Genomic DNA, 26,930 nt, shown 5'->3' on the forward strand with positions numbered 1-26,930 from the left:
TTTAAATGACAATAATTAAAAATCGTGCATTTTCAACTGCAATTAAGATTCGTATATTCAATTCATTTGAAATGCTGCATCGTTTAACGCACTATTGACATTTTGATTAAGGCTATGTAGCTTCTTTTATTAGTGGGTTAACAATCAGCCGAAGATCTTTGCAAAGCCGCTTTTGATGTTCATTTATATATATATATATATGTTGTCAACGAGTAAAACAATTTCAGTAAATAATTAAAACAACAATTTTGGTCATCATAAAAAATGAGGAAAAGAGTTGTGGGTCTTTTATGTCTATCTTAGTTTTAAATATCTCTTGTTAAGGTAAAGGTCTTACAGAGTTTTATTGAAATACTAGGTGATCCCGCAGTCGTTGCCCTGCGTAAAATTATTTGTTTTTAAAAGAATATTAAGTTGAATTGATATTGTATTGAAAAGCATTTATTTGCGCAGCTTGATAAAGTGCTTTATGTTTTTTTTTTTCTACCGGTTTTCCAACTCGTGAACACTCCACGTATAGCTGGCCGTGTGCAAAACATTACATTTCCAGATTTATACCACACATTTGCAGCGACTGTCTTTGTGACCAGTTGATGTCATCGCAAATGCATGTCTCACTGGAAACTGAAAACGTTTGAACTGCAACTATTACATTATTCGATAGCTGCGTCACAATCAGTCGGATTCAATTACACGGTTTCGGCGCATTATAATGACAGATCCAACTTTAAGACGCAAGGGATGCGGTGACTTGTCAGGCAAATTCAGAGAATTTAGAAATTCCACTGAATAATTCACGGCTTCGTCTTCATTTTCAACACTTAATTATCCATCGATTTGTACGAACACAAATCTCCCGGAATTTGACTTGTATAATTTAAGTCATCATTGTATAATTTAAGATTGATATCAAATCATTAGAAGTATCAACCGGAATTTGCCCATTTCCAATTCCTTGTTCTTCTGCGGTGCTATCTTGTTGCATTAACACTCGCATATTCATGGTCAATCGTATGGTTTTCACGAGTCGCCACAAATACGATGACTTGAGAGATGCGTTCAATTCGTCCGCCACTGTTGATTTCGAAATAACAGGAAGTGTTTGTCAAAATTCGCCTGATAACAGGAAACCAAAGCGACAGTTATTATTCCACAGATCTTTCATAACTGATTGCTTCGAAATGACAAGCAGGTTTTTCATTGATTTGCATGTTTAACGGAACCTTTAGTACCGAATGTGCTATTTTCCAACTTCTAGCAACGTTTCAGCAATTCCAGTAGATGCGAGAGCCAACACAATTCCATTTTGAGATCGTATTTTTGCCAGTTCCGCCGAGCGCATCATATAGTCCACTGTTTCCATCATTGACAGTCTTCATCAATTCATCATAGGCACTTTTTTGCTGCTCATTCAATAACAACATTTCTTGAAGTTGTTGTTCCAAAGTTATTCTGTCGTATGCACGCTCACATTCCAATGTACGATTCAGTACATTTCTAATTTGACGATTTGGCGCTGGCATATGAATTTCAGTCAAAAGCAAACACAATTCTTCAATCAACACCAATGTTTCATTGTAGATGTCATCGTCCATTTGCAATTCTGAATTCTCTGTTACCACTTTCCCGAGTTTTCCAATTTTTTTGGATAGATAGATTAGAAAAAAAATTAAAAAAAAAAATTTATTGAAATTTTAGAAATTATTAGTTATCACAAAAACGGTACTCACGGACTTGTTTTTAGATCATTAAAAGAGAAATAATTCTTTCATACATAACTTTTGTGTATTTTGAACCGCTTTCGCAGCGCAAGGAACGGAAGCCCTCAAAGATAAACAATTTCCCCCGTTTTTTACACATTTCCCACTGTTTCTTCGCTCCTATTGCAGCGTGATGCTATATAGCCTATAGCCTTCCTCGATAAATGGACTATCCATTCATTCGAGCTTCGAATGGAGCTTAAGAGAAAATGTGGTCGATGCCATAGAGCTCTATTTATATGATTATACTCTCGGAAGATGTTGCCCAGAGTAAAATATTCGCCTTAAAACCAGCAACTAAATGAGCTTGATATCAAGTTATATGGTATTTCCGCGCCCACAGAATGCCGTTAATAGATAGCCATAGAGTGTTAGAGTTAAGCCACAAATAAAAGTATAATGTTATTATAAAATCACATTATGAAGTCATTTTCTTATAAAAGTGACGGTAGTTCCGCCCCTAATAAGTTTTTCGTATATACTCGAAAATTAATAAAGCTATATAAACCAAACTTACTGGAGACATTTACCTTTGGTATCCCATGGTATATTACAAATATATGTGCGCTCAGCCACCCACTTTTGATTCCAAAAACTTACTCAGGCACTGCTCGACCAATTTCAATGAAATTTAACACGTAATATTTTCTTGGCAACCTGATGTTATTGAAAATGATAAATAATAAATAAAAACTAACAAAAGAACACGTAAATTTGACAGCCCGATTGAATGAATGCAACATTTTTGTGGTAAAAGAAAACGCTAATAAGATTAATTGCTTTAGATAAAAAGGTTTGGATTTGGATTACGATAAATACCAAAAATGTATTCTTCTAAGACTATTATTCTCTAAATTCTGACTATGTATGAAATACACGTAAAATACTGCTCGGAGGAGTCAATTAAACGATATTCACCTCATTAATATTTATTTAAATAATTCACGTGAGAAACAAATTGCTTTTATTTTCCAATTTAAACGCCATTCACTTTCCAATGGGAATTTGTATTCAAAAACTTTTTTATTTATACTATTTTACAGGCAAAAGCGCTTGGGCGTGTACTGTTCGACCAGGTGTGTCGTCAATTAAATCTTCTTGAAGCCGATTATTTTGGTTTGGAATATCAGGAGATATCTACACACACCAAATATTGGCTAGACCTCGAGAAACCCCTAAATCGTCAAGTTGGTCTGTCGCTTATCGATCCAGTGCTTCGTTTCTGCGTTAAATTCTACACTCCAGATCCAGCGCAACTGGAAGAAGAATACACGAGGTAAGTGCTCGCCAAGAACTAGGTGCTCAAAAAGTTTATTCTTCTAGCTATCGAACGAATACTCTTAACGTACAATATGAATATATACCGATATATATGGTTGTCTCTTTATCTATCTAACTGCATAGACGCGTAACAGCATCGAACTTACATATATTACTGTGCTTTGACCAATATGAATTCTCTTTTAGGTACCTCTTTTGTTTGCAAATTAAACGGGACTTGGCCAACGGTAATTTGCAATGCAACGACAATACCGCTGCGCTAATGGCCAGTTACATAGTGCAAGCATCATGTGGCGATTATGTGCCTGAAGATTATCCCGATCACACCTATTTGTCATCATATCGTTTCGTACCTCATCAGGATGCTACCATGCAGCGCAAAATCATGGAGAACCACAAGAAGCATGTGTAAGTGCAATTTTGTTTAATGTGACGAGAATATTGTATTACAGTATCAGAGAAAGATGAAAGAAAATCTCTTTCGTCACATTGTATCTGATTAGAATATGCGTTGATGTTAAACAATTAAAATTCAGATTTTTATTAGTACAGTTTGTAAAGTAGTTAATAAATTATATTGTGAACAAAAAATTTGTCTCAAGAAATAATAGGTATTGCATATGTACCATATATGTTACAGATCGTTTCTTTATATATTGGTAGACCCGACCTACTAACATTGTATTATGGTACTTCAATATTGGTCCTCGGCATACTCTGTAGTTTATAAGGACTAATTTATTTTTTCGTATTTTGTTAATTAATGTTATAAACATTTTCCTGGGAATTCCATAGAGGCCAGTCTCCTGCTGAGGCCGATTTGAATCTATTGGAAACGGCTAGGCGATGTGAATTGTATGGAATGAAAATGCATCCAGCGAAGGATGTAGAGGGTGTTCCGTTGAATTTAGCAGTTGCTCACATGGGTATTGCCGTCTTCCAAAATATCACACGCATCAATACCTTCTCCTGGGCTAAAATACGTAAGATATCATTTAAGCGCAAACGATTCCTGGTGAAACTTCATCCTGAGGGATATGTAAGTCCAAATAAGAAATATTTTTATTAATTTGGTGCCAATTAACCAATAACTTTTTCCAATATTTGCAGGGTTATTATAAAGACACTGTGGAATTTTTCTTTGAGGGACGTAATGAGTGTAAAAACTTTTGGAAGAAATGTGTAGAGAATCACGGGTTCTTCCGTTGTGCCGCAGTACAGAATCAGCCTAGACGAAAAGCTCGGGTGTTATCGCGTGGCAGCTCTTTCCGGTTTGTTATATGTTGTATGATATTGGAACTGTTTATAAATTATATAAATTTTTTAAATACTACAGCTATAGCGGCAAAACACAGAAACAGATCATAGAATTTGTTCGTGAAAATTATGTAAAACGACAAAACTTCCAAAGGTAAGTCTTAAACACATTTAATTGTTCATTTCAATATATTTGAGAACATTTTGAGACGAGTAATTTTTTGGTTCATATCAGAGAAGGAGAATCATTGTGTACATTTACATTCTGAAATGCAAAAAAAAATTTCGACTAAATTTGAACATTTCAAAGTTCGTTGTGATCAAAATATTACCTGATAATCGAAAACAATTTTGATTTTTAATAAATTGATAACCTAAATGTAATTGCATTCGGCATTAAAGTACAAAGGGAATTATTATAAAATACAATGCATATTATAATCCCTTAGTACTAATTTAATAATATTTCTAAGTGTGTTTAATTTGCTAAAATACTATTAAGAAAAAAAAACATTTATTTGTTGCTTATAATAATTCAATATCATTTTCATTAATATAAACTCATAAAACATACTGCATACTTCATTTATTTTAAGGTTATTTTACTTTGAAACACTTGATTTTCCCACTCTCCATGTATTCGTATAGTTGCGGCTCGTATGTACGAAAAACGCTCATAATACGCAAACTCGGCTAACTATTCATTCGTACTTTACTGTTATTACAACTCAAAATTTATAAATATTTAACAATGTTGATCAACTTAAGAAAAGTTGCATCACAGAGTCTATTGTCAATAGAGAGAGCTCAGAAAAGAGAAGAGGATTTTAAAACGAATTGGTTGTAAAATATATTAATGTGCTTGAAAATAAAATTTAACTACATAATGTATAAAATCGAGTTGAATTTTAGTTGAATCTCTTGTTTAATTAAAGTTTTTTTCTTCAATTTTACAATAGTTTTAAAAATTATTTGATTTTGTATTCTGTGTATATAAAGTGAACATTTTTCATGTTTTTTTGTATGTTGATTGGCAAACTAGTTACGGTTATTATTCATTTTACAGTATTATAAATTATCTCCCAAACTATCATACTCATACATGTCATCTGAAATATTTTTTTTTAGTTCTCAGTGAGTGTGTTATTGGCTATAACTTAAGATTTAATAAAATACACTAATTTTTTAATTGTAATTGTAGAAAAAATTATAATTTGTGTAACAATTTTCATTTATATAATTGTAAACATTGACACTATATTTAATTGGTGTAGAAACTTATGCTAAAATCTGAATTATTATTTAGTACTCTTTGATGTTATGAAAATGGAAAGCATGTGCCCAATCTTACTAATATTTTGTGTGTATTTAATATTTTAATAAATTTACATTCGTATAATATACACGACTTAGTAACTTTATATAATTTTATGGTAACAAAATATATTTATTTTATTACAAATGGCAATATCATTAAAATATAAAATCCGACTTAAGAGAATACTCCGACAACTTCTGTCTAAGTACCAGCTTAATACCCGAAATATATAGAGTTTTACAACAACAACAACTTCAAAATATTTAACATACCGTAACCGAACATTTTATACTCGCGAAATTTATTTATTTATTTAATGTTACTGAGATGACACACAATTTGGCCCATATATTCGGAATAAAGTCCACTAGAAAACGAAAATTATTACATATAGTATATGGGGACTGAGATAATTTCTGTACCAATTTCAGCTATTTTTGCCACCAAGCTACATTATATCCAAGCTTTTACGTTCACTTAATTTTTCTAATATATCTCACATACTATCAAATATATACGGTATAAAGTCCACCGGAAGCTTGAAAATTGAATGTGAGGTATATGGGGGCAAGAGGAAATATTGGCCTGATTTTGCCACATTGTTAGAAGGAACACATCTCGTTTGAATTTATTTAGAATATCTGAGAGATTTATCGATATTTTATTATTTATGAGCCGCAAGCTTCGAGGTCTCATGTTCGATATCTGGGCCCTTGAAGGTTATAGTCTGATTTCGGTGATTTTTATATGGGCTATGCTGCACTAGAAATATATACAGTATTTATACAAAGTTTTGTTCCGATATCTTTACTGGTGCTTAATTTATAGATTGCTAAGTGAAGCACTCAGATGGGCTTCAAAATTGTGATATAAGGAAAGTAGGCGTGGTTGTGAACCGATTTCTCCCATTTTCAAAATTTCAAGGAAATGTTACGAACCACATTTCGTTGAAACTGGTCGAGTAGTTTCTGAGATATGGTTTTTGGCCCGTGGCGTGGTTAGTAGTTTTCAACATAGCGTTTGTATGGAAGGTAGGCGTGGTTACAATCCGATTTCCTCAATTTTTAGACCGTATAAGGAAATGACCACAATAAACACGTGTACCAAGTTTCATCAAGATATCTAAATTTTTATTCAAGTTACTTTCAACACACTTGGTACATATAACATTATAGCTAACTCATATTTAACACCTCACTTTATAAAAACCCGACATAGAGATGCTGGTTAAAATACTATGTTTTAAATTTTAAATTTTTTATCGATAGGGAGCAATATTTCTTAAATTCTTTAGAATCCACATTTCAATCCACGTAGGTTCTGCCATGTATGTTCAGTTTTTTTTTATTTTGCAAAATATATGAATTATATTAGAAAAACTAATAAAATTATCTTAAATATTTCTTTTATTAAATATCATATTTAAATAATTTTTATTATTTGATAAAGAAGTTTTAGATTTTCGTTTTAGTAATATATTCTTATTATTTTTATTTATATTATAATACTATTGCATGAAAATATATATGGGAATGTAAATTTTTGTCGTTATATTTTCATTATTTAATCAGATTTTTGATGTTGTAAAGTCATTGGGTAGCGTGGTTACAATCCGATTTCCTCAATTTTTAGACCGTATAAGGAAATGGCCACAATAAACACGTGTACCAAGTTTCATCAAGATATCTAAATTTTTATTCAAGTTACTTTCAACACACTTGGTACATATAACATTATAGCTAACTCATATTTAACACCTCACTTTATAAAAACCCGACATAGAGATGCTGGTTAAAATACTATGTTTTAAATTTTAAATTTTTTATCGATAGGGAGCAATATTTCTTAAATTCTTTAGAATCCACATTTCAATCCACGTAGGTTCTGCCATGTATGTTCAGTTTTTTTTTATTTTGCAAAATATATGAATTATATTAGAAAAACTAATAAAATTATCTTAAATATTTCTTTTATTAAATATCATATTTAAATAATTTTTATTATTTGATAAAGAAGTTTTAGATTTTCGTTTTAGTAATATATTCTTATTATTTTTATTTATATTATAATACTATTGCATGAAAATATATATGGGAATGTAAATTTTTGTCGTTATATTTTCATTATTTAATCAGATTTTTGATGTTGTAAAGTCATTGGGTAGCGAATTTTCATTTAATATATTCGTTGTAGACAAGTCTAAATAGCTTCAGTTCTTTGTGTTCACATTTACATATATAAAGCTATCTTTGGTGTCTGCAATACGAAAGCTTCTATAAATATAAGCATACTAGTTGATTTCTGTTTACAAATTGTTGGTGGATAAGAAATATTTATATAGAACTATCCACTTCATTATTTGGTTTCCTTATTATCTTGTAATAGCTAAATATTTTTATTTGAATTTTTCGTATTTCTGTTGACAATTTAAAATTAATTTTTAATAATTTATATTTTATTTGTTATAATGTTAATAAACGTTATGTAGAGTTCTTCATAAACTAGAAAAGATAATGAAAAGTTTTACAACTAAAATGTTACAAATGAAAATTAACAAATAATAATATAAAAACGAAAAGCATTTGAAACTAAATAAAAACTAAAAACGCATTCAAATAAAACAAAAACATAAACGAGCATGCAAATAAAAACGTGGTATCCTCTTGTCTTTTCTTTTGCTGCAGGTCACAGTCATTCCGGCAAGGGCCTTTGAATGCTAGTAGCCGAAGTCAGTCGCATACGTATGTGAACTCCAGCATTTCAGCCAATCCCCTTCTCCCAATTGACACTGGTTTGTATTGTTTTAAGATTTTGTGTTTTCCATTTAAGATTTTTCGTTTCTTCTTTAGTAATATCTGTTTTAGCTATTCGAAAGTAGCATTTGCAATGCAATATGATCGTATTAGATTAAGAAACTTATTTTAAATAACTTATATAAGATAAATCAATAACTATTATTTTAATTTAATTTAATTTCTTCCATCTTTGTTGCACAATAAAGCGGATTGGGATTATCGCAATCAATGCACCGCCTCGACGACGCTTTCTCTGACGAAGAAGGCAGCGGATACCTTGGATCGCCGACAAGACAATCCTACAGACCACACGCGTTCTCAAGTAAATAAATATTCAACTTTTCTATTCAATATTTAGAATTTCATTTAATATCCATGCTATGTACCTAGGTCACAGCAGCCCAGGTGGAGATCTATCAGACGAAGAATTATGCTCCGGAATCGCCAACATTGGCGGAGGAACAGCAACACCACTCGGCAGCGGCTATGGACCAAATGAATTCGAACCGCTCTGTCTCTCCTCAGGGGCCGGGGTCGTGGACTTCGCCCAACCACAGCAGTCAGCAACACAACAATATGCGCGCCCAAGATCAGGCTCGTGCGCATCCAGGCGATCACAGTTTAGGTAAGTCGAATATTTCACACATCAGTAGAGCAGGCGATTTCTCAGTTGTAGTATTTAATTTATTATTGGAAATGTGAAATTACCTTTTATGCAGATATTTTTTATTATAGTATTTATAATTGTTTATGCATTTGTTTTTCTGAAATCGAATTGGTATGATATCTTAGTCCTTCATACCATAAATTATTTGGGTATTATGTTTATTGGAGACAACTAACTCGAACTGAGATGAATTGGAAATTTCCAAAACAAAAAATGTGTAAAGCGTTGCTTTCTTGTGGTATGATTTTCATCACAGTCTTCGACTTGGTCTTGTCTAAAAAACGATTATACACAGTTTATTTTTTAATCCATTCAAAAGCCGGCAATTATTTCTTCTTTATGTTTTATCCTACATAACTGTGTTAAGTCCCTAATTTTACGTACTTTTGAAAAAAGAAGAAGTGTTTTGTGCATGGAGGTTCATTTCGTGATTTTCGGTTGAGTATTTATGGTTTGTATTAATATGCTTGGAAGGATATTTTGGAATTGCTTTGGCTAACTATATATCTCTTCAAATCTCGTTATGCCCCACGATATCGTCGTTTTGGAATGAATCAATACATCGTGGTGTAGGTCTGAGCCACTTGTCCCACTTATACAGCAGCAGCACCCCTCGTCGAGTCTCAGTGGCATCTCAAGCGTATGCCCCTGCGTCGCCGCAGCTCATGCACACCAACACCAGCAACAGCAACACCATCAACACTATCACAACCAACACAGTGGGTCTATCGGTGGATCTCAGCAGCTCTATGGAGTTGGAACAGGAGGAGGATTTGGAGGAGGAGGAGGAATTAGTCGAGGAGGAAGCGGATTCGGACTTGACAGCATCTACAACCAATCGGGAGAGTATGGTATCAGCGGCGCCGGGCCCTGCCCTTCATCAGCAGCTTCGGTCACAGGAGTGCCAATCGCAAACTGTCACCCCAGTCCATTATAGCAGTACCAATTATTCGATGTCTAAACAGTGTTTGCTTAATAATAATAACTCAACCGAAACTGAAACAGATAATATCATATACACAGACATAAACGACATTGGACATTACAAATATCCAGACTTTATAAGTATTACCCCCAAACCTGAAAATAAGATATCCAATTCCGAAAATTTAAATCTGAATGATCGTAACGACATTTATGCGACTGTTAATCGCAAAACTAAATCCAAATCACGAGAGAAACACTTCAGTGATGAGTTTATTGATGAATCTATATTGCAGTACACACGTGCCAAACAAATGGGCATAACCGATATGAAAGAGCAAAACGGGCATTTCGAACCTGAACGTGGGTTTTCGAGTCTTAATTATCAATATCACAATGATTTGAATCATCCGTCTGACTCGTCTTCGTCATATTTCGGAACTGGGTTCGGTACTAAACGCTATGCGACCGCAGAGCGTGTTAAACTAACTCATTCCGAAAATTATCTCACACCGTCAATGGACTCACAGAGCTCTATGTCGGGCATAGGAGGTGCAACGGCACGACGCCATACGCACTCGCTGCCTCGCAATTCCGAACTGTCCGGTGTAGATTCTGTGGATTCCTATGATAGTCACTATATTACTCATCACGCTCACTCGATTGGTAATTTGCGCCCAAACACAAACATAACAAACAGTTATTTATTATTCAATGATAGCAAGCCGGTAAGCTCCGCTGAGGAACGCAGCCCCGTCGGTTCACCTTTGAATCGTTTTAAGACTTCGTCGGAAAAACTTGAATTTGAAATATCTTCCGGCAACTTGTACTCTACTAGTCAGTACAATAAAGAGGCGTATGAAGGGGAGAACATTTACGACCAAGTTGAGAAGGAGTCCTGGTTGAAGAGTAGTTCTTGCAAAGATCTGTATGATTTCTCTTCGTTTTATGAAAGCGAAAAGTCCAAGCCAATGACTGCTTTCGACAAGGAGTTCCTCTCGTTTAATCGTATTGACTCTCCCGTTACCCGTTACGATGATTCGAGACATTCAATGTATTTTACTAAAAACCATTCAATTGATGCCACTCAAGACTTTTCCCCATTGCCCAATTCAAAAGTTTATTCCTCAAGTTACCCTGGCAGTACGTATAACACCCATGAACACCAAAACAAGCGTGCTTACGGGCATCAGATTGACTACGCTGGTTCCCAAGATGATATTTCGCAGGATAGTTATGAGTTGCTTGAAAAGTATGACATTGACTTTTTCAGTGGTCGTCGACGATCAGATGACCATATGCGCTCGTGTTCGCTCGACTCGGGTAACTACATTCCGAGTGATGATGAATCTGTTTCTGAGCAGCATAAATATCGTTCGGCAATGGATGTCAAATGCAAGTCGGCCGTTGATATAATGAATGAAATTTGGGATTCGGAAGATCCGCGCTACTTACCACGTGAGAAGTTATGCGTGAAGTCGGAAGGCAGTTTTTACAAAAAGGTCAAAGAGGCACTTTCTCGCACTTCTAGTCAAGAGAGTCGTAGTGAAGTCTTTGAGACGAAAATGTCGCGTAGCTCAGATTCTAGCAAAAAATCGCGTGACAGTTTGTATCACACTGACAGCAAAAAGTCCCGGGAAACAACCAAGAGTAAGACATCAGTGGCATCTAGTCAAGACTCAAAAGAGTCACTAATAGGTGACTGTTTCGGGCGCAACTATGAGATGCCAACCACCACGGGAAAGAAGCTAAAGCATTTAAACAAAAAGGATCAATATGAAAAATATCAGCAATCCAGTCAAGAGTCAAAGAGTGATTACTATGATGCCGTGGAGGGTGTTGAAACTGATAGCTTGTGCGGTCGGCCGAAAGTAAAAAGCCACGATTGTTTATTGTCCGACACACACAGCTCGACAGCAAATAGCTCGTTCTACGACAGTCGCGACACTTATTCAACATTTCCGAGCAACAAGTCACACAAAACATCAAAAGTACACTCGATAAGTCTTCAAAATGTGGAAATTGAGCGTAATACTAAATCTTTCGGAAGCAAATCTCCAGATGGAGCTTCGACACCGGCATCAGGTAAGAAATGCAAAGAAAAAGAAATTCAAACTAACGACTCTATTGATCAAACGGCGCCAATTAAAAAAGTGGACTCGCAGTCGTCAAAAATTTCTGTGTTCAGACGACGTTCAGACAGTGAGAATATTTTCAGTTTCGACCAGGATCGCATTGAGTGCATTCAGAATTATACCAAACAGTGGGAAGTACAAGGCAAAGAAGAGAAAACCAAACAAAGCCCAGAGTACCCCTTAACACCGGAACTAGTTTCCGAATTTGAAAAACAGCAGGCTCGTGCTGCAAAGCAAAAGGTGACTCGTAAGGAAGAGTTGATGGCTAAAACCCATTTCGAAGAGTATAATCCGATTATGGCTCCCCTCAACTATTCACATGCTACCGTTGAGCGAACTAAAAGTGATCCGAATTCATTAGCGAACCGCGCGCGTCTTGGCAGCAACTCTCGTCGGCATGTGTTGATGCATCAGAAATCCATAGACTTAACTCCAGCCGATTCTAGTGATGAAGATTATATCTACAAGCAAATACCGAGCGCTCCGCCGCTTTGCAAGGCACATGGTAATTTTGAGATTCCAAAGTGTTTTGATGTGCCCCCAGTTCTGACTGATATTCCAAAAACCGGTTTTGAGTTGCCAAAGAGCTTCTTCAGAGAGTACGATAGACGTTTTCCAAAAGTTTTGAAAGATGAAATACCATACGTACTGCACAAGCGTCATATAATGAACGGCACCGCACCTACACTAGGAGAAAAGAAACACATTAAACCAAAATCGCCGAAATCGCCAAAGTCTCCGAAATCACCAAAATCTCCGAAATCACCAAAGGCGGAAGCCATAAAAGCCGCTACTTCAGCTAGTCAGGTCGCCGATTTTCTACCAGACATATTGGACAGCTTGTTGCCAGCTGAAACCAAGGAATTTCTATTTACTCAAAATATTGATCTCTCTAAAGTTGATCCTATAACTTTGGAAGTTAATAAGTCCATACCGACAATTGAGTTATCTTCACCTAAGCGGGATATTACTAAACAAATGGATCCGTCTTTGTTGGAGAAATTAAATAAAAAACTTAGTCAAATAGAAAGTGATTCCGCAACATCTTCGCGGACAGAAAGTATACAACAACAAAAGAATAAACTTGAGCAAAAGCAAATAGAACTTATACAAAATCTCCGCAAAGAACTGCAAGCCAATACCAGAAAAGTGATAAAGCCACGTATAATACCAAAAACAAAAATTTCAAATAAACCCAAGAAAGCTAAAACTCGCATTACATCATTTTCCTCCGACGATGAAAGTTTGGACTCAGACGATGTTTTTGGTTCGGCTGAAGCCATACCTGCGCGACTGGAGTTTTCACCTCCTCAATCACGTAAAGAAATAGAACCAATACTGCGAATTGAGCAGAGCCGTTTAATATCGGCTGCTTGGGGCCGTGGACAGACTATGAGTTCAACAGAAATTGAAGGTTCACCGCCACAATGTCGTCGGCTTGCTGAACTGGAAAGCCGTTACCACACACAAAAACTAGATCCGCAATATGCTAATACTACGGAGTTGAGACGTATTTCTGAGAGATCGATTTCCATTCCGTCCTCAGAAGATGAGCCATTGCACATTCCACCCAGACGTATGGATGAGTGCACTAACGATTATCAACGCAACGAAAATATTCCGTCACCAATATTAGAACACGCCGAGTTTTTCCGCAGCAATGATGATATTTACGAAACTTGTCAAGAGGAAAAAATTATGGAATCCGATATTGATTATACTCTTAAGAAGAAATCATCACCACGTACGGAGATTCCAAAATCGAAAGCCAAATTTATTGAAGAAATCATAGATTCTTCAATAGTGATGCGATCTAAAGGTCATGCACCGATACTCTTTGCACATGCTCGTCTCAATTTGTCCGAAGGTTCAGTATCACTCCAACGACAAAAAGCTACTCAAGAGTCTCCAACCACCGAGAGACGTACTAAGAGCCTGGATACCCCAGTCATATCACTACACCGGCTTCCACCTATGAATGCATTTTCATCGAAAGATGATACAGTTGGTTTTGAAGAGGAAGCCGAAATATTGGAAGAAAAATCACTGGAACGAGGAACCCGTATTCCACAAGATGATGATACTGCTGACAGCATACACTCCTGCGCTGGATCTATACCGACACAGACGAGTTATCACACTGCACGAAAAGATTCTTTACTGAATACAGTGGCCATTGATGAGGAAGAGATGCAATTATTGAATCAGCTTAAGTTTATAGAGAAAATTGCACTGCAAGGTGTCAAAATAAAAGCAAAGAAAAAGTCGAAGATGAGACTTAGGAGTGGGGATCATCTAATTTTGGATATACCTAAGTATCGTTTTACTGACTGGTCGCCCTATAGCTCAGCAAATAGTTCTCGAAAAACATCACCGGGAGTTTCGCGAACTAGTAGTATTGAAAGTACTGGCAAAGGTAAGTTTAAAATGGGGCCAAAGTCTCCAGAGAGTACCAAATTAAAGGCAGGCACATCACGAAGTCGTCCAGAATCTCGACGTACCAGTGTGGATGATATTAAGACAAAAGACAGTAAAGGAAAGAAATCGAGCCCAAAAGAGCGTCCTCGTTCTATTGAAGCTCGTCGTCTGAGCAAAGATAAAAGCAAGTCTCAAGAGGAAACAGAAGCAGATATTGCTAAAAGAAAAGAACGACAACAAAAATTATATGAGTCCGCTATGAAACAGACTATTACCATGCTTAGCCCTGTTAAAGATTCACTGCCGCCATTCCCAGCTCCTGAAGATAAAATCTCAGTGAAAACGGATGGAGATAAAATTATAATAGAAACAGAGTTCAAGAGCAAAGCTGAAGATCATGTTTTAATAGCAAAATCTCCACGAAAGTTGGACACTTCATTAGTCAAATTTAGTCGCAGTTTCGATGAAGGTCGTAGCCCAGATAAGTTAGACAAAGCGAATCGTAGCTTCGAAGATCGAAATAAATCTTTTGAGGAATCAGAAAAATCAGACGTACCGGATGACATGGTTATTAAGTCTCCTAAGAAAATCGCCAAAAGCCAAGAGATTAAACAAAAGATTGAAGGAAGTGTTGTACATAAAAAAATTGATGGTAAATCTAGTAGTTTGGAGAAACCAGCTGAACATCATTATTTGGGTACTGATATAAAGGCAAAAAGCCTTGATGATAAAAAACCTTCGCCAACTTCGGAGCCAAAGAAAGTCGACGAAAAATCGACCATACGAAGTGCTATTGGTGATCGACGTATGTTCGCACATCAATACAATGTTCATGAAGATATAGATATGCAGGCGGTTATTTCGGAAAGACGATCATTGGAAATACTAAAGCGATCCTTGCCATCCGAAGATACAAAAGAGAGTGATGGCACCTACAGCCGTAAACCATCCACGGCAGAGAGCTTGGATTCGTTTGTGTCAGCAGATGATAGCCATTCACCAGCGAGTAAATCTCCAATTCCACCAGAAGTATATCCACATCGTGTACCAACGATTGAATGCGAAGAGCCATCTATTGAGGAAGACGATAACTCGGGAGAATGTCGTCATTTAAAAGTGTCTCGTCAAGATACTAATCGGTTAAGTTTGGATCGTAGTCGTAGCGATGAGACAGGCTCTTGGATAACTGTTGAATGTGATGAATTCGTGGGTTCTGATACTTCTGATAATGAACCCCGAACTTTGGAGCCAGATCGTAACATATTAGAGACGCAAGCAACTTTGGAAGATGCTATTCCGTTAGAATACTCCAATTGCGCTACGCCTACATCCGACTTGAATATTTTAGTAACACCGCCTAACACGAGTCCAATGATTGAGAAATCGGTTTTAGAAACATTTGAAAAACAAGCTGAAACATCCGAAACTAAGAAGAAACATAGCTTGGAGAAACAAAGCGATAAATCTAAAAGTTCTGACTCATGGACCAGTGGGGAAAAGGATGTTAGTCCTCATCGGGGAGAACATCTTCAAGATTGGAGTTTATCTGTAAGTGGTGGTAAGGAGAAGAGTTCTATGGACGAAGAGTCTAGCGTAAGCTGCTCCATTGCAAGACCGTTGGGAATTTCCCAAGATTTCGGAGACATTGAGGAGAAAAAATGTCAAGAACTTAAACAAAGAATGTTAAAATTAGAGGTTGGTAATGAAGGAGATGTAGGAGAATCAGCTAAGCTGACAAAAACTAGCCCTACTGCTTCGAATGAAGCCACACCAACAAATGAGACAAAAGTCATTATAAAGAAACCAACAACTCCAACTTTGGAGAAACAAAGCCCCATAGATTTAGGCATTAGCACCGAAAGTTTTTTGGATCCAATTGATGAAAAACTAACAAAGCTTCTACAGCGAAATGAGGATAGTGAATCTAGTTCTGGTGCTTCAAAAAAACCACCAAAAATTGAAAAACCTGCACGTACTAGCGTCGGTAAAAAACTGGCCGTAGTCAAAACTGATGGTGGAGATAAGACTGGAAAATCTGGAAGTAGCTCACAAGAATCAAAGTCAAGTTTTGATTCGAAAGGATCATTAAGTGTGGAATCGCGGGGATCATTTGAAACCGAAAGCAGCTCTGGTTCAATGGGAGCGGCACATCGGAGAGGAGAATTAGTACAGAAGGAGCAACAGTCAACATGGAAGCCATTCCCAATAGAAAGCTCTGGCAGCTCTAGTACAGATGATCCTTGGCACCACATTGAAACTGATGGCTATGAGAGGTACGATGCCAACAATCCATTACGCGATTCCTCTGATAGTGATTTAAAAGAGGTATCACCAGATGACCAAAAAGAAAGTGACACAAGCTTTCAAGATGAATTAAATGATTTCCCAACTACATTTGGTTATCCGGCGATGACAAGCTCATTGGGTGGTATTGGAGTAAATCCAACGGATATAATTGGTTATACCACCGGTTTTACTTTGGGAAGAACCTTATCGCGAATATCAGAACGTAGTACAGCCTCGGAAAAATCTAGTATGGAAGACGATGTTAGTAAGGCATCTACTCATTCAGTAAGCATGCGCGACGAATCTGTTGGTTCCACAGATCACCAACCAAGTTTAAGTTCAGATTCTCGCAGCAATACGAATTTGGCTTATATATCAGATGCCGATCGACGTACGTCGGCCGAAATGCCAGAAATTCCTTGTGACTCTGCAACTGGCGATCGACTTTCAAGCATCGGTAGCTTTAATGAACCGAAGTCTCCGATTGTTGTGACCGGACGCTTTTCTGTCACTCAAGTCGAAGAACAACAAGGCGATGATGTAGACAGACACACACTTATGTGTCTTTCAAATGCAGGAAGTCAAGATTCAGAAGACTGGCCACTTCCCGAAATACCTTTCGATCATGTACCAGTAAAACCAGTGGAGTCCATTTATCAAATGCCCGATTTGGATAAACCTGTACCGAAAACATTTTGTTGGAAAGCTAGTAAATCGTTCCAATCACAAGATTCGCAAGAGTGGCCTTCTCCACCTGCTAGTGCTATGGAACCTCCACTAATAATTGAAGATATAGAAACCTATTATGCCACGGAGGCACAAAGTGCTGATCAAGTTATGATTGAGTCTTTCACAGCAACTGATAGAACAGACGACGATATACAATCACAAGCCGACGATAGGCTCTCTAATGAAGATTTTCCTATTACTCCACCAGATGTAGCGAAAGTATTACCTTACGAGGATACGGCATATTTAATGTCCGCAGCATTTGAAGATAAAGATTTCGGTAATGAGGATACCCAACACGATACACCAACATGTTTAAGTTCAACCTTAAGTGCGGCTTCATGCCTCTCGTCTTCATTTAATGTGACTTGCTCATCATCGCAAAAATCAACTCAAATCTCCCCTATTCGGAAAGATTCCAGTCCCGACTCGGTAATTATATCCCAACCAACACGTTCTCCAACCATGCGTAGTCCAATTTCTGAAGATGAGGTTTTATCAAGTGATGATGTGTTTATGCCTGGCACCGTAAAAATTCAATTACCATCAGACGAAAATCGAACCACAGAGTATTTGCGAAAGTTGTCCCGGGGTTCAAATAATTCTGATACCTCCATCGATGATATTCTATCAACATCTGGAACATTTATGGAGGATCAGACCACGGTACGGCGTAATTATGAATCACGTCTTAGTACTGGTTCTTATAAGAAGTGTAGCCATTCTAGTCATTCCGAAGAAGAGACAAGTTCTATTGGAACGGATTTGGATGGCACTGTGCGGATGGGTTTACAACAAAAGAAATGTACACATAGCTCCCATTCGGAGGATACGTCGATTGGATTGAGTATTTCTGAATGGTCAACGGGCACCAACACAGTCCGCCAATATGCTAATCTCTCCGGATCAGATAGTCTGTCGGCAGTGTCAACCCAATCATGTGCCAAAAGTGAGAAGTCGAATCATACGAAGTCTAGCATGAGCTCAATAAACAAATCGGCCGAAAGCTTGAATGAACAAAGTGGAAGCTTTTCAAAAGGACTTTCTGGTGACAATGGTTCATCAGACGGTATGCGCTATGATATATTGTCAAACTCTGAAACAGAAAAAATGTCTGAAGCCACTTCGGCGACAAAAAGTGACGACACTACACTGACGCTAACTGAAATGGCACAAACAATGACTGAGTGGTCCACGTCAAGCAGCCGCACTTTGGTGGCTCAGACTGGAGAAAGCCCACAAGATCCCAGAGGTGGTAGAAGAAGCAGCTACATAGATTATGTACCACTGAAACAATCACGGGGAATTTCGAAAAAGTCTCCCAGTGAAGAGTTGCGCACTGCTATTCCGCAAGTACATCGAAGGAGTGCGAGTAATGGTAATAATGGCCGTACGACTTCAGATGAAACAGGACAAAAAGGTTCCACACCAAAATTAGGTGACTACGGACGTCAGAATTCATTATCTCGATTAGTCAAATTGGAAGAAAAAGAAGTTGCTTCAGAACACACGAGTGCCGCGCGAAAACGCCGTTCACTGGAAATGATGTCGAAACTATACCAAAGTCAGGATATTTCATCAGAAAGTGAAGCTCCATTCGTAGAGCGTTTATATTCCCCTAGTGAGAAGCTAACAGAGCGTTATCAAAGTCAAGAATTCGTTCCGTTGCATGGATCCGCGGCTCAAAGTCAGCAAGCAAATACTTCAATAACACAAAAGTCTAAAGCACCCCCGCCACCGGTGAAGCCTAGAGCCCCTCAGCCCCCGACAAAGCCAAAGCCTCAAGTGACACGACCATTAATGCAAGCTTTGTTAAAGCATATGAAAGCTATTAGTAAAGCCGAGGAAATTTCCGCCTCAGCTTCCATATCTGAGGCACCGACATCGTCGCAAGCAAGTGCTTCCAAAAAAGCTCCAGCGCCACCTATACCCAATATACCACCCATTACGTCACCAAATGACTTACCACGCACTCACTCCGTAGGTCAACTGCCCGACAAGCCACTGGCAAAACATCATAGCTATGACGATAAAACGATGTCGAAATCTCAAATACGAGAATACAAAACGAACAAACTTCGTCAATCGAACTCTTTTCATGAGCACATGTTGTCGAAGTCACAGCAATCTTCGCAAGAGTCAATGCCACCGCGCATTGACGAAGAGTCGTCGCTGGGCGGAGAGGGTAACGGCGTCTCGTCAGCCACCACAACAGCTACCAATTACAGTGAAACTACCACAAGCACAGAAACGTCGTCGCCTATGTTACCACAGCGGGCGGAAAAGCTCGTTAAATGTTCACCATATTATTCGAGTAGTTTGAGCTCGGAATCGCCACCAAATCAATTGATGCAAAAACCACCACGAAAAAGTTCAATTACACGAACTACCATGATTAAAAGTCCACCAAGCGGCAATGACACTGATAGTTCTATGGACATACGCACACAAGATCCCAAATTGCGTAATAAAGGATATCGTCGGAAACGTCAAATACCGACCAAACGAATGCGTTCAACGGAACGCGCTTTAATGGAGCAAGAAAGCTCGGAATGTTCAGAAGGTTATTTACCAGAAATCGACTCTGGAAGTTCAGATCCCTCATATCGACCAGAAGATCAGTATTTGGAATTCGACGAAGAATTAGAACACGAACAAGAGACCGATGAGTACGATGATTATCCCCAATATTCTGGTGCTGCATACGCAACGTCAGGCAAGTTTGAAAGTTTGGACATGACGGACAATGTAGATGAAATGGGCTTTCCACGATACGACCGCTTAAGTCACATCACCAATCCAATGTATCACACACAATTAATGCAACCAATGACATGTCAGAATACGGCTACGAAACCCGCACCAGCCAATCACCCAATGCCGCCGCCAAATGGCCAACCAGTGAAACCAGCTCGTACTAAAAAACGCCAGCTAAAACGTGAAGAATCAATCACAAGTGAAGCTACTGCAGAAAGGTCTGAAGTAACACTTCATCCGGAGCAAACTCACATGCGACCTTTTCTCACGCCCGAGAACAGCGAAGTGGAGAGCAAAGATGGTCTCTCAGATGACTTGGCCAATTCCAGTGAGGAAAGCAGTGGTTTTGCGCAGGCAACTGGTACGATAAGACGAACCACTGATGGTATATACACACAATACGGCGGCGATATCGAGTTGCCGTACCCGGACTTTCTCTCAGACTATGAAAATGAACCGATAGAGTATGAACGATATGCATGTGGACTGGATATACGTGTTGATCCACCACCCAAGTTTGACGATTCTGATAATTTAAGCGATCACTAATGGAATATAACTACGGAAGGAAATTCTTATGAGCTCCAAAGGAACTGAGGACATATTAAACAGCATGGCTCTCGTGTTAACGTGCTCGTATGTAGTTGAAATAGATATGTATGTAGAAGACATAGTAATCAAAAGTTATTGGTAGTAAATGTAAAGTGCAACGCATACTTCCTTGTGTTAGCGCGTTTCAAGTTTAGCAAATTGCAACAACTATAAATGTCGATCCTGAACTTGTTTATAAAATATTAACTAATACTCTCCGAATCATCTTATATTCAATTGAGACTGATTTATGGTGTGAACTGCTGCAACCATTTTGCTTTCGACAAATCCCCATAAAGTTTATAAATATTAAAACGAAATAATTTTAAATAACTAACTAGCGAAAATGAAAAGAAAAATTTTAATCAAGTCCTCATTTGCCTGATTTTAAAATGACTAAACTTTTTTAACAACAACAGTAGAAATTTTTGGGAAAACGCGAGTAGCCTATAAGATGAAAATTAAATAAATATGAACACACACAAAAATCATCAACATCTGTTGTAAGTTAAGGGTTGAGATTATCTAATAGCTTGGTAAAAGCAACAAATATAATCGTATTGAAAATGTTACATTTTAATGCACTGTTTACTCATCGAATAATTCTGAATCAAAGCAGAAATATTGAAAACATTTAAGATAGCTAAATGAATATAAAGTAACTTATTTACACACGCACACACACACACACACACACATACACACACACAAATTTGCTAATAATATGTATATTCGATTTAAGAGGTCAAGTATTGAAATTATAGAAACACGATGATTATACATTTTGAGAACGTGTTCACTGCTACACTTCTTAAGATACTACGGCACTACCAGATTAAGTTGAGATTGGATTGAGCAGGTATGCGTTACGACGGTAGGTCAATGTGTTCCAAAAAAAAAAATGTTTATCAAGTAATATGTCAAAAATTCAGCCTAACTATATCAAAAGCTAGGTGAAATAGTTTAAACTAGCTCGAAATTGTTTCTATATTTTAGCTTAGCCGGGGCGGAAGACGAATTCAACAAATCAGATACATATAAAATCCAAATTTGTTTATTTATTGCATATGTAGATGAGTCGAGGATAGTTTTATTGTATTTGTAAATTATTTAATTACCCAAATATTGAACCTTTTAAAACCGTAAGAAACTATACAAAGTATCACAAATCTAAGAAATCATCTGAAAATTGGTAAGAATTTAAAATTTTTCGCACTTTTCTTATTTTTTACATTCGAATTTTAGAGTATCACATCTTAAATTATTTTTCATAGCAGACCGTACGGTCTCACCATTACAGATCAGTTGTTCATCGTTTAAAAACATGAAATTATTTGTGTGAAATAATTTGTAAAATGCTTTTATATTATATTTTAAACAAAAATTGTTAATTGTTGTTGTTGAAAACGCCGACTCCGTTCTTGTCAAAATATCGTGTCATATTTCTTTGGACATATTGACACCGTTGTCATTCTTCCAGCAGGGTAACGCAACATCTGAGGCTGTAAAATGTAAAATATTTTCAATTAGTATGGAAGTATTAATCCAAATCGGAGGTTGTTAAATAAATAAGGAAAATATAAGAAACTGCCAAGAAACCCCACTGCTTTTTGCCAAAATGAAGAAAATTAAAAGCACATACATTTTTGTCTTCTATTTGGTGAAACACACACACACACACATTTGGGATTTTACTTGGAATCTTGAAAAGTTTGGAATGTTGAGCTATCAAATATATATGAGGTATATATACCTGTGTGTCTTTATATACATACATATATAAGGTACAATTGTAGTTTACCAAATTACCAATTATAAATGGAGTGCCAAATCTTTTTTTAAATTATTTCTAATAGAAAATTAATTTATAGAAACATACCTTAAGCAAGAAAATAGTAACGTGCTTCCTAGTAAAATTGAGAGAAATTACAATGACAGCAATTATGACGTTAGGAACTATTGTAACCTACTCTTGAAATTGTTTTTATTTTGTATGTTGCTTACTTTAAATTTAGAATATTTATTTATAAAAAAACGCGAGAATATTGATAGATGAAATTTTAAATATTTTATATATGTGACCTGGTCTACGGAAAGGGGGCTTAGGTGTAAAAAAATTAATTTTCACTTTTTAGTTGATTCGGATGGAAGATGAGATGATGTTTATTTTTAACAGCTGTTTCCCAGAAAACTAGTTTTCGCACATTAGTTCCCTTTTCGTAGACCAGGTCACATATATGCATATTTATTTATATATGTAAGAGATATTGTGAAAAACTACACCTACGGTCTTGGTGTCGTGATTGTTACCACAATATTTAAATTCGATATTCGCCTCATCACGAAAATTTATTTGGAATCGTTTTGAGAACGTCATTTCTCAATTGTATTTGAAAGTCAAGAATAAACATTCCGGGAGCAGCGAGTTTGTAAATCTGTCAAATTTTGCCACATCTGTTTGGTGAAAAATAAAAAGCTATAGTCATTTTCACATCTTTCTTTAATAAAATGGAAATAATTTGCAAAATTTATCGAAAAGTTTAATACATTAATACATTAAACTTTTCCGTTGTTATATTCAGTGACAATCTTGATAAAATACAAAGCTTCACTACGCAGAGTTTTTCCCCACAGGTGTGATGAATAAAATAATGTAAACAGAAACAGCTGATATTTCTGTTCCAATTATTAATTCGTTAAAAATGAAATGAAAATGGATTGCTAGCGTCGCGTATACTTTTTAAATCACAACTTTTATTTCCGTTCAACAATAAAAACAAAAGTAAAAAATCAACTATTGGCACAAGATGCACGATTAGATATTGTACTCAAGAGCACTGTGAAGAACATTTTGACATCTTAATACTTTATCAAGAGAGGAGCTTTTTATTTAGAATACGAAGTAGATAATAATTTTCCAATCTTGATAAATTATAAATATTTGTTGAATTTGTAAACTGCACAGCATAGGGGTGTTTGTATTATGTGTGCTCTCGTGTTGTTTCTAAGCTTGAGATACATAAATGTATTGAACAAATTTATAAGATTTTCGAACAACTTTCTTGAGTCAAATCTTGCCGCAATTTGTTAGTAGGTTGTGTCAAATGCTTTAATCTATTTTTCATTTTCGAAGTGAAAATATAGAGTGGTATCGTCATATATTTATTTGGAATGGAAACATGTTATATCGTTAAGTTTTCAAATTACTTACTTTCAACCTGAGTAGACATCGATGTATAAATGTATGGATGTAGTTATATGAAACTGAAAATTTGCGTAATATTTAATGTACTATACTTAAGTGTATGTTGATATACTTGTTGTGATGATGAAAACATTTCTTCCTTAAAAAATAAGTTTTTTTTTTCATTTGAAATGTTATGAATTTTAATATTTGTGTGCTAAAGTGTCTAAGCGATATTTGAAATTAATTAACGGATATCAAAATTTCCAATCAAAATCGTTGTATTAATTCGAATGTGCCAAATTTTATGATCTGTTATCAATATTTACCGCCTAAGCATTCCATGTATTTTGTTGTTTGTAGTTTAAAAAAGAGTTGCCAAATACCAAACATATGGTAAATTCTGGTGCGTATTAACACATAAAAACAAAAAAAACTCACTAAAATATATTGAGAATTTAAAGCAATTAGGTTAAGTGAAGGCAGAACTGCAGAAGGACGTTAATGATGATTATATAGAAAGTCAGTTATGCATTTAAATGTATTAAGCAAAACAAAGCACACAAATCACACACGAAACACGAAGACAAGGCTTTAATTCAGTAGACGTGTAGTGTCCAGTCGATTGTTATTTAAAGTTTTACATTTGGCAAAATTTTGCTTAAAACTTATTACGTATTCGTCTGCGAATATTTATGGTTGTTGTATTTGGAACCAAACGAAACATGGAAATTCTCGAATTTTGAAGAAAAGAAATATTTCTAATAAACGACTGGGCCAAACAAACATACATACATACTTAATATAGATAATGTCATGAATTATTAAATGAAACTCACAACACTTTCAAATTCCAAACAAGAATGTTAAAAACTTAATAAAAATTCCATTAATGATTACATAAAATAAATAAAGAAATTCAATAATCGATTTTTGCTTTAATTTCTCTGTAGAAATCATGTAGCACAGGTGTGTTTAATTGAGTCAAGATCTAATGAAAGTGCGTGAATGGGAAGTGTATGAATTCCATTAGACTCGAAAATCCGATCAGGTTTCAGTAATATTTAAAAAACGCTGATAAACAAAATGTTTGCATCCAAATTATTTTAATTTAACAATAATTCCACTAAAACCTATTACGCCATTGTAATATTGAATTATTATTATACATTTGTTGAAATTAAAACTAAACAAGTAAGGAAGGGCTAAGTTCGGGTGTAACCGAACATTTTATACTCTCGCAATTTATTTATTTAACTTAATTAATATTATATAATACACAATTTGACCCACATATTTGTCACAGTCCATTGAAAGTTGGAAACCCTAATATTAGGTTAGAAGCACCGAGGTCCTAATGTTCGATATATGAGGCCTTGAAAACCTATGGTCCGATTTTGGCGATTTTTTGAATGCGGCTGCCACACTATAAACGTAATATTTGTGCAAAGTTATGCACCGATATCTTCACTAGTACTTACTTTATATATTGTAAAGTAAACGATTCAGATCGTCCTCAAAGTTCTGGTATATAGGAAGTAGGCGCGGTTGTGAAGCAATTTGGCCAATTTTCACAACATATTATTGGGAGGTAAGGAAACTACTACAAACCAAGTTTCATTGAAATCGGTCGAGAAGTTCCTGAGATATGGTTTTTGACCCATATGTGGGCGACGCCACGCCCATTTTCAATTTTGTAAAAAAATCTGAGTGCACCTTCCATCTGCCATTTCTTATGTGAAATTTAGTGTTTTTTTAGTGACGTTTTTCGTTAGTTAGTAGAGTTAACCCACTTTTAGTAATTTTCAACCTAACCTTTGTATGGGAGGTGGGCGTGGTTATTATCCGATTTCAACTATTTTCATGGTGTGTGGGGTACGTAAGAGAATCGACTGCAGAAAGTTTGGTTTATATAGCATCATTGGTTTGCGAGATATATACAAATAACCGATTTGGGGGCGGGGCCACGCCCTCTTCCCCAAAAAAAAATTACATCCGAATATGCCCCTTCCTAGTGCGATCCTTTATTCCAAATTTTACTTTTATAACTTTATTTATGGCTTAGTTATGACACTTTATGTTTTTGGTTTTCGCCATTTTATGGGCGTGGCAGTTGACCGATTTTGCCCATTTTCGAAAGCAATCCTCTCACGGTCCCAAGGAACATGTGTTCCAAGTTTCATTAAGATATCTCATTTTTACTCAAGTTATCGCTTGCACGGACGGACGGACGGACAGACATCCAGATTTCAAATGCACTCGTCATCCTGATCATTTATATATATACATATAACCCCATATCTAACTCTTTTATTTCTTGGTGACACAAACAACCGTTATGTGAACAAAACTATAATACTCTGTACAACATGTTGTGAGAGTATAATATTTATGCGCGAAGAAAATATTAATCTTCTCATCTTGCAGACAATTATCTTGCGAAAACAACTTTCTTTTCAGCCAAGAATATACTTATGAATGTATTAAGAATTAAATGAACGTATAAGATAAACAGTTAAATCAAATTTGAAAATAATAAAAACAAAACCATTCACAGATTACCACGGCATCAATGGTAACATGTCACTGGATCGTCGTGGGGAAGTGGGCACACCACAAAATCGTTATGATCTAACGCTGGGCTCAGATAAATCTTCGTCATTGTCACGTTCTGAAGCTGGCACATATGATGTAATACAAGCCGAGATACAGCACGCAAAGCGACACGAATTACCGACGGGTGTAGCCATGGCGAACAATAATAACGGACTTAATGGCAGCTCATTGGACGTCGAAAATGACACAAAGAAGAGAGTAAGTTTATTAAA

General features: G+C 36.2%; 1 protein-coding gene and 1 long non-coding RNA gene across 6 annotated transcripts in view; one reads left to right on the forward strand and one right to left on the reverse strand.

Moving 5' to 3' along the window:
• Farp2_2 (FERM, ARHGEF and pleckstrin domain-containing protein 2) overlaps positions 1-26,930 on the forward strand; it is a 55,307-nt gene that overhangs the window by 25,877 nt on the left and 2,500 nt on the right. For 4 of the 5 annotated variants that reach the window (XM_011186583.3, XM_054225443.1, XM_054225444.1 and 1 more), the window contains exons 3-11: positions 2,804-3,036; positions 3,228-3,449; positions 3,837-4,080; positions 4,152-4,312; positions 4,378-4,452; positions 8,301-8,407; positions 8,618-8,733; positions 8,802-9,036; positions 26,660-26,916. In XM_011186583.3, the coding sequence (XP_011184885.1) occupies positions 2,804-3,036; positions 3,228-3,449; positions 3,837-4,080; positions 4,152-4,312; positions 4,378-4,452; positions 8,301-8,407; positions 8,618-8,733; positions 8,802-9,036; positions 26,660-26,916 (1,650 nt within the window). Of the gene's footprint in view, positions 1-2,803; positions 3,037-3,227; positions 3,450-3,836; positions 4,081-4,151; positions 4,313-4,377; positions 4,453-8,300; positions 8,408-8,617; positions 8,734-8,801; positions 9,037-9,651; positions 21,656-26,659; positions 26,917-26,930 lie in introns of those variants that run through there. The other variant, XM_029041285.2, reaches the window with a different exon arrangement.
• Positions 21,543-26,664, reverse strand: LOC128919879 (uncharacterized). The gene is made up of 2 exons (XR_008470014.1): positions 22,798-26,664; positions 21,543-22,420 (listed from the first exon to the last, which is right to left on the reverse strand). It is a non-coding gene; the product is annotated as an uncharacterized LOC128919879 (long non-coding RNA).

The sequence above is a fragment of the Zeugodacus cucurbitae genome, chromosome 2 (assembly GCF_028554725.1).
Source record: "Zeugodacus cucurbitae isolate PBARC_wt_2022May chromosome 2, idZeuCucr1.2, whole genome shotgun sequence".
NCBI lineage: Eukaryota > Metazoa > Arthropoda > Insecta > Diptera > Tephritidae > Zeugodacus > Zeugodacus cucurbitae.